This window comes from Thalassophryne amazonica, unplaced genomic scaffold (genome assembly GCF_902500255.1).
Source record: "Thalassophryne amazonica unplaced genomic scaffold, fThaAma1.1, whole genome shotgun sequence".
Taxonomy (NCBI): Eukaryota; Metazoa; Chordata; class Actinopteri; order Batrachoidiformes; family Batrachoididae; genus Thalassophryne; species Thalassophryne amazonica.
This window is the reverse complement of record NW_022986257.1, coordinates 172,447-182,500: the sequence shown is the minus strand read 5'-3', so window position 1 is coordinate 182,500 and position 10,054 is coordinate 172,447. Positions and strand designations below refer to the sequence as shown.

The window sequence follows — 10,054 nt, the reverse complement described above, 5'->3', positions numbered from 1 at the left end:
TGTCAAGCAGACTAGACTCAAAGGGGTGACCCTCTGCTTGGGCCATGATACAGACACAAATTACAGAACAATTCACAGTACGAATATACAGGAAATGTTGCAGGTGCACAGGACAGGAGGGTTGCAGAAACAGACACCACACCCAACTCTGGATGGAGCCGCACCTCAAACAGAGAGGAAAAAACAGAATCAGGCATCAGAAAGACAAGAAATACAGTATAATTTGTCAGCATTAAACAACAAGAAAAACAGGAAATACTAAGGTGATTGCCAGCCACTAGCCTAAGCTTCAGTAAAAGACCCAGAATTTGGGTAAAGTTGAGGCCTTGGCACGCTCCGTTTACTAATAAAATGAATTAAAAGAGTAGAAAGCACAGTAATGTACTATGTCAGTATACGAGCCATATGAAAGGGAAAATAAGTGCGTCTTAAGTCTGGACTTGAAAGTCTCCTCAGAATCTGACTGTTTTATTGATGCAGGGAGATCATTCCACAGAACAGGGGCATGATAAGAGAAAGCTCTGTGACCCACAGACTTCTCATTCACCCTAGGGACACAAAGTAGTCCTGCATCCTGAGAACGCAAAGCCCAGGCCGGTACGTAAGGTTTAATTAGGTCAGCTAGGTAGGGAGGTGCCAGTCTGTGAATAATTTTATAGACTAGTAGCAGAACCTTAAAATCTGATCTCACTGGGATAGGAAGCCAGTGAAGGGATCAATCAAGTCCCAAAATTTCAGAATATGCAAACGGCAAAAATGGGTGTAATGTGGTCAAACTTTCTGCTTCGTGCCAAAAGTCTGGCAGCAGCATTTTGACCCAGTTGGAGAGCCCTAATGCTGGACTGTGGTAAACCAGCAAATAGAACATTGCAGTAGTCCAGTCTAGAAGAGATAAACACATGAATCAGGGTCTTTGCATCAGCCATAGACAGGATGGGACGAATCTTCGCTATATTTCACAGGTGGGTAGGAAGGAAGTTTCTACACATCAGCTTTTCACTGATGTAAGGCAATCTTCTAAGGACTTTATGTGAACGAGATTACCAGCAGTTATCAGCATGTATAGCTGGATGTCATAAGCATAGCAGTGAAAGGTAATTCCAAAATACTGCAATATATGCCCAAGGGGTGCTATGTAAAGGGAGAAAAGCAAGGGGCCTAAGACGGACCCCTGTGGAACCCCAAATTTTATGTCACTAAGGTTAGAGGTCATGTTATTGTACAAAACACAGTGAGAACGACTGGACAGGTATTATGTCAACCATGCAAGAGCACCCCAGTAATCCCAAAATGATTCTCCAGACTATTGAGTAGAATATGATGATCCACGGTATCAAATACAGCACTGAGATCTAACAGCACAAGAACCGTAGTGGTGTCTGAATCCATTGTAAGCAGAAGATCATTCACCACTTTAGTGAGAGCCGTCTCTGTGGAATGGGCTTAAGTGGTGAATTGTACTAACAAACTGTTTAAAGGACATGTTGCACTGAAATTAAAACAGTTTAGATTTAGGCTGTTAGTGACCATCTGATGATCCACCTGCATTACTTTGTGCACTTCCATGACCGATTTCAAAGTACGAGTATACAGCATTCACAGCAAACCACTACGGAGATGTCCAAAAACAAAGTAGTCGCGAGTACTCGGGTGTTTCCAACAGCTGATGTCCTTACTAGAAGCATCCCAGCGTGCGCTTCAGTGGAATGTAGCTGCTAACGTTTATACAAGTGTGATGTCTTCTGATGATTCACTTTTAAGTGGTATCTGTTAATTTTGATGCAGTCACAGTAAAAGGAGCAGCTGTGAGAAGGTTTTGTACAATTAGTCATAAACACAGCCTGCTAAAAATGCTAATTGCTATAAAAAATGCTAAATGCTATAACTGAAAAATCTAATATAATATAAAAATGTAAAAATCTAATAAATATATATATATATATATATATATATATATATATATATACACATCAGTGTCATCACGGAGACATTCCAGCAGTAATAAACAGCTGACGAGGGTTAAAACAGCGTAACAGCCATTTTAACCCACATGTCAGTTTGTTTTTTTATCAAGAAGTTATTCAACCTTAATTCTCTTTTAAAAAGTTCCTTATGGAGATTGACAGTTTTATGCCATTTGAGAGTCTACAAGCTTAATAAAGTTTAATTATATGTTGTTCAAATTTAGCCGGAAGTCCGTCTAAATTGGGGGTTAAAACAGCTGCTGCTGCTATACACACACACACACACACACACACATTCACACACATTCTCAAAGTAAAAAAAAAAAAAAATGCTTTAATTGAAAGCTCCATTGAAAAGAACACAAAGCAAAAGATGAAAAAAAAAAAATTAACATTCCACTCCCCCAGTGCAAAGATTTCCAACACACGTGATCGCTGTTACGATCGCCATCCATGGAACAGTCCACTTGTCCACACTTGGATCCACAGCCAGAGATCATTTTCCAGGTCCACTCGCTATCAGGTTCTGTCATAATGTCCGATCGCAGCTCTGCCTTCAACTCAACTTCTGTCAGGATGGTGGCACATTAGAGAGTCCGTTAGTCCTGAAAAAGCATCTTCTGAGTTTTTCCTGTACAAGACAGACATCTGTGTGTCCAGACACGTCCATGATCCCAGCAGCAGTGACACAGACAGCAGCATCACAACACTTTAAGTTCCAAAATCCAACAGACAGTGAAAAGCATTTCGGGGTGAAGTGTGTCATCTGCTCTGTAAATCCGAGCCGCTGCTTGCAAAGAAAAGCTCTGAAGCTTCGTTGTCGTACAGAACCTCATTCGTCTGTCTTTGTCTGGGATGTTTGTTTTTTGCTCTTAACTATGTCACATGCAGAGAAATGCAGAGGGAGACGTTTTCCAGAAATGCACCTGTTTCCTCGCTTAGGGAGAGGAATAAAAAACATCAGAAACCACTAATTATGAGCACATGTGCACAGAGAGACTTAGTTATCAGGACTTTCATGTTGTGTTGCTAACTGGAATGTTAAAACACATGCGAGATGTCCTTTAAGAACTTTGTGCTGCAGCATTTCCTTTGACTGAAATTTTAGTGTTATTTCATTTATGGGTGATTCTTTAACTACGGGCACTATTGGCCTTGTAAATGTAATTTCCACCACACCATTGCCTTACAATGTAAAGCGCCTTGGGGCAACTGTTTGTTGTGATTTGCCGCTATATACATGTGCTCTGATGTCACTGTTTATCTCCATAGAAACTACCCAAAGAATCTTTCATACAAACTGTTTAAAGGGACATTACAGTGTTGTGGTGGAAATTACGGCAATAGTGTGGGACTACATTTTGTTTAAAAAAAAAATCACAACAGTTGTATGACATTGAATACCCCAATTATGTTTTGATTATTTTACTGATATTTTATTCAGAGATATTTTAAAACATTAGAAAAAACGTTTCTTTACCATTCATTTTTATCATTGAAGATCAAAAGTCTGGGTGTGGGACAAGCACAAAACGGCAATATTTGCATATAATGATGCTGAAAAAAGGTGAAAAAGTCATCATAGACTACTAGAACAAATTTCTTAACACACTGTCATTGTAAAGATAACTATAAAAGTGTGAAATTTCCCCTTTTTTCTGTTTTTCATACAATATGATCAAAGGACATAGTAAGTGCCCGTAGTCTAAGAATCACCCTTGTATGTTAACACTTTTTTTTAATGTGTTGCTTTGTTTGACTCTTTAACGAGGACACGTGAGGACTCACATGTTGTTTCTTGTGGGCTTGGTGTCCATCAGGGACCGAGCCCCGTTCGTCTTCACATCCGACATGGCGTATGTCATCAACGGGGGCGACAAACCGTCCAGTCGCTTCCACGACTTTGTGGATCTGTGCTGTGAGGCCTACAACCTGATCCGCAAACACACACACCTGTTCCTCAACCTGCTGGGACTGGTAGGTGCACCACAAACTACCACACAGAAAAATACTACGCAACAAACTACTACGCAGAAAACTACCACACCGCAAACTACTACGCAGAAAACTACCACACCGCAAACTACTACGCAGAAAACTACCACACCGCAAACTACTACGCAGAAAACTACCACACCGCAAACTACTACACAGAAAAATACTACACAACTACTACACAGAAAACTACTACACCACAATCTACTACACAGAAAACTACCACACCACAATCTACTACGCAGAAAACTACCACACCGCAAACTACTACGCAGAAAACTACCACACCGCAAACTACTACGCAGAAAACTACCACACCGCAAACTACTACGCAGAAAAATACCACACCGCAAACTACTACGCAGAAAAATACTACACCACAAACTACTACGCAGAAAACTACCACACCACAATCTACTACACAGAAAACTACCACACCACAATCTACTACACAGAAAACTACCACACCACAATCTACTATACAGAAAACTACCACACCACAATCTACTATACAGAAAACTACTACCCAAAAAACTACCACACCACAATCTACTATACAGAAAACTACTACCCAAAAAACTACCACACCACAAACTACTATACAGAAAACTACTACCCAAAAAACTACCACACCACAAACTACTATACAGAAAACTACTACACCACAAACTACTGCAGAAAACTACTGCAGAAAAAACTACTACACCACAAACTACTGCAGAAAACTACTACACAAAAAACTACTACACCACAAACTACTGCAGAAAACTACTACACAAAAAACTGCCACACCACAAACTACTGCAGAAAAAACTGCCACACCACAAACTACTGCAGAAAAAACTACCACACCACAAACTACTGCAGAAAAAACTACCACACCACAAACTACTGCAGAAAAAACTACCACACCACAAACTACTGCAGAAAACTACCACACCACAAACTACTGCAGAAAAAACTACCACACCACAAACTACTGCAGAAAAAACTACCACACCACAAACTACTGCAGAAAAAACTACCACACCACAAACTACTGCAGAAAAAACTACCACACCACAAACTACCACACCACAAACTACTACACAGAAAAAAACCACACCACAAATTACTACACAGAAAAATACCAAACAAACTACTACACAGAAAAATACCACACCACAAACTACTGCAGAAAACTACCACACCACAAAGTACTGCAGAAAACTACCACACCGCAGACTACTACGCAGAAAACTACCACACCACAAAGTACCACACCACAAACTACTGCAGAAAACTACCACACTGCAGACTACTACGCAGAAAACTACCACACCACAAAGTACCACACCACAAACTACTGCAGAAAAGTACCACACCACAAACTACTGCAGAAAAGTACCACACCACAAACTACTGCTCAAAACTACCACACAACAAACTACTACACAAAAGTACCACACCACAAACTACTACAGAAATCTACTGCACAAAAAACTACCACACCGCAAACTACTGCAGAAAACTACCACAAACTATCACACCGCAAACTACTGCAGAAAACTACCACACCACAAACTACCACACCGCTACCACACCACAAACTACCACACCGCTACCACACCGCAAACTACCACACCGCTACCACACCGCAAACTACCACACCGCTACCACACCACAAACTACTACACAGAAAACCACCACACCACAAACTACTACGCAGAAAACTACCACACCGCAAACTACAGCTCAAAACTACCACACCACAAACTACAGCTCAAAACTACCACACCGCAAACTACAGCTCAAAACTACCACACCGCAAACTACAGCTCAAAACTACCACACCGCAAACTACAGCTCAAAACTACCACACCGCAAACTACAGCTCAAAACTACCACACCGCAAACTACAGCTCAAAACTACCACACCGCAAACTACAGCTCAAAACTACCACACCGCAAACTACAGCTCAAAACTACCACACCGCAAACTACAGCTCAAAACTACCACACCGCAAACTACCACACCACAAACTACCACACCGCAGACTACCACACCACAAACTACTGCAGAAAAAACTGCCACACCACAAACTACTGCAGAAAAAACTACCACACCACAAACTACTACACAGAAAACTACCACACCACAAACTACTACACAGAAAAAACCAAACAAACTACTACACAGAAAAGTACCACAAACTACCACACCACAAAGTACTGCAGAAAACTACCACACCGCAGACTACTACGCAGAAAACTACCACACCGCAGACTACTACGCAGAAAACTACCACACCACAAAGTACCACACCACAAACTACTGCAGAAAACTACCACACCGCAGACTACTACGCAGAAAACTACCACACCACAAACTACTGCAGAAAAGTACCACACCACAAACTACTGCTCAAAACTACCACACAACAAACTACTACACAAAAGTACCACACCACAAACTACTACAGAAATCTACTGCACAAAAAACTACCACACCGCAAACTACTGCAGAAAACTACCACAAACTATCACACCGCAAACTACTGCAGAAAACTACCACACCACAAACTACCACACCGCTACCACACCACAAACTACCACACCGCTACCACACTGCAAACTACTGCAGAAAACTACCACACCGCAAACTACTGCAGAAAACTACCACACCACAAAGTACCACACCACAAACTACTGCAGAAAAGTACCACACCACAAACTACTGCAGAAAAGTACCACACCACAAACTACTGCTCAAAACTACCACACAACAAACTACTACACAAAAGTACCACACCACAAACTACTACAGAAATCTACTGCACAAAAAACTACCACACCGCAAACTACTGCAGAAAACTACCACAAACTATCACACCGCAAACTACTGCAGAAAACTACCACACCACAAACTACCACACCGCTACCACACCACAAACTACCACACCGCTACCACACCACAAACTACCACACCGCTACCACACCACAAACTACCACACCGCTACCACACCACAAACTACCACACCGCTACCACACCGCAAACTACCACACCGCTACCACACCGCAAACTACCACACCGCTACCACACCGCAAACTACCACACCGCTACCACACCGCAAACTACTGCAGAAAACTACCACACCGCAGACTACTACAGCTCAAAACTACCACACCACAAACTACAGCTCAAAACTACCACACCACAAACTACAGCTCAAAACTACCACACCACAAACTACAGCTCAAAACTACCACACCACAAACTACAGCTCAAAACTACCACACCACAAACTACAGCTCAAAACTACCACACCACAAACTACAGCTCAAAACTACCACACCGCAGACTACTACAGCTCAAAACTACCACACCGCAGACTACTACAGCTCAAAACTACCACACCGCAGACTACCACACCACAAACTACCACACCGCAGACTACCACACCGCAGACTACCACACCGCAAACTACTGCAGAAAAAACTGCCACACCACAAACTACTGCAGAAAAAACTACCACACCACAAACTACTGCAGAAAAAACTACCACACCACAAACTACTACACAGAAAACTACCACACCACAAACTACTACACAGAAAAAACCAAACAAACTACTACACAGAAAAGTACCACAAACTACCACACCACAAAGTACTGCAGAAAACTACCACACCGCAGACTACTACGCAGAAAACTACCACACCACAAAGTACCACACCACAAACTACTGCAGAAAACTACCACACCGCAGACTACTACGCAGAAAACTACCACACCACAAACTACTGCAGAAAAGTACCACACCACAGACTACTGCTCAAAACTACCACACAACAAACTACTACACAAAAGTACCACACCACAAACTACTACAGAAATCTACTGCACAAAAAACTACCACACCGCAAACTACTGCAGAAAACTACCACAAACTATCACACCGCAAACTACTGCAGAAAACTACCACACCACAAACTACCACACCGCTACCACACCGCAAACTACCACACCGCTACCACACTGCAAACTACTGCAGAAAACTACCACACCACAAAGTACTGCAGAAAACTACCACACCGCAGACTACTACGCAGAAAACTACCACACCACAAAGTACCACACCACAAACTACTGCAGAAAACTACCACACTGCAGACTACTACGCAGAAAACTACCACACCACAAAGTTCCACACCACAAACTACTGCAGAAAAGTACCACACCACAAACTACTGCAGAAAAGTACCACACCACAAACTACTGCTCAAAACTACCACACAACAAACTACTACACAAAAGTACCACACCACAAACTACTACAGAAATCTACTGCACAAAAAACTACCACACCGCAAACTACTGCAGAAAACTACCACAAACTATCACACCGCAAACTACTGCAGAAAACTACCACACCACAAACTACCACACCGCTACCACACCACAAACTACCACACCGCTACCACACCACAAACTACCACACCGCTACCACACCACAAACTACCACACCGCTACCACACCGCAAACTACCACACCGCTACCACACCGCAAACTACCACACCGCTACCACACCGCAAACTACCACACCGCTACCACACCGCAAACTACCACACCGCTACCACACCACAAACTACTGCAGAAAACTACCACACCGCAGACTACTACAGCTCAAACTACCACACCACAAACTACAGCTCAAAACTACCACACCACAAACTACAGCTCAAAACTACCACACCACAAACTACAGCTCAAAACTACCACACCACAAACTACAGCTCAAAACTACCACACCACAAACTACAGCTCAAAACTACCACACCACAAACTACAGCTCAAAACTACCACACCACAAACTACAGCTCAAAACTACCACACCACAAACTACAGCTCAAAACTACCACACCACAAACTACCACACCGCAGACTACCACACCACAAACTACCACACCGCAGACTACCACACCACAAACTACCACACCGCAGACTACCACACCACAAACTACTGCACAAAAAACTACCACCACAAACTACTGCAGAAAAAACTACCACACCACAAACTACTACACAGAAAAAACTACCACACCACAAACTACTACACAGAAAAAACTACCACACCACAAACTACTACACAGAAAACTACCACAAACTACTACACAGAAAAGTACCACAAGCTATCACACCACAAACTACTGCAGAAAACTACCACACCGCAGACTACTACGCAGAAAACTACCACACCACAAAGTACCACACCACAAACTACTGCAGAAAAGTACCACACCACAAACTACTGCAGAAAAGTACCACACCACAAACTACTGCTCAAAACTACCACACAACAAACTACTACACAAAAGTACCACACCACAAACTACTACAGAAATCTACTGCACAAAAAACTACCACACCGCAAACTACTGCAGAAAACTACCACAAACTATCACACCGCAAACTACTGCAGAAAACTACCACACCACAAACTACCACACCGCTACCACACCACAAACTACCACACCGCTACCACACCGCAAACTACTGCAGAAAACTACCACACCACAAACTACTACACAGAAAACCACCACACCACAAACTACTGCAGAAAACTACCACACCGCAGACTACTACTGCAGAAAACTACCACACCGCAAACTACAGCTCAAAACTACCACACCGCAAACTACAGCTCAAAACTACCACACCGCAAACTACAGCTCAAAACTACCACACCACAAACTACAGCTCAAAACTACCACACCACAAACTACAGCTCAAAACTACCACACCACAAACTACCACACCGCAGACTACCACACCACACCACAAACTACAGCTCAAAACTACCACACCACAAACTACCACACCGCAGACTACCACACCACAAACTACCACACCGCAGACTACCACACCACAAACTACCACACCGCAGACTACTACTCAGAAAAGTACCACACCGCAGACTACTGCAGAAAAGTACCACACCGCAGACTACTACTCAGAAAAGTACCACACCGCAAACTACTGCAGAAAGGTACCACACCGCAAACTACTGCAGAAAGGTACCACACCGCAAACTACTGCTCAAAACTACCACACC

The 10,054-nt window shown here is 42.8% G+C and overlaps 1 protein-coding gene across 2 annotated transcripts in view; it reads left to right on the top strand.

Annotated features, from left to right (window-relative positions):
* The window catches only part of pik3c2b (phosphatidylinositol-4-phosphate 3-kinase, catalytic subunit type 2 beta), a 186,716-nt gene that overhangs the window by 137,062 nt on the left and 39,600 nt on the right, over window positions 1-10,054 (top strand). For both annotated transcript variants that reach the window (XM_034165394.1, XM_034165393.1), the window contains exon 25: window positions 3,785-3,941. In XM_034165394.1, coding sequence (XP_034021285.1) covers window positions 3,785-3,941 — 157 coding nt within the window. The remainder of the gene's footprint in view (window positions 1-3,784; window positions 3,942-10,054) is intronic.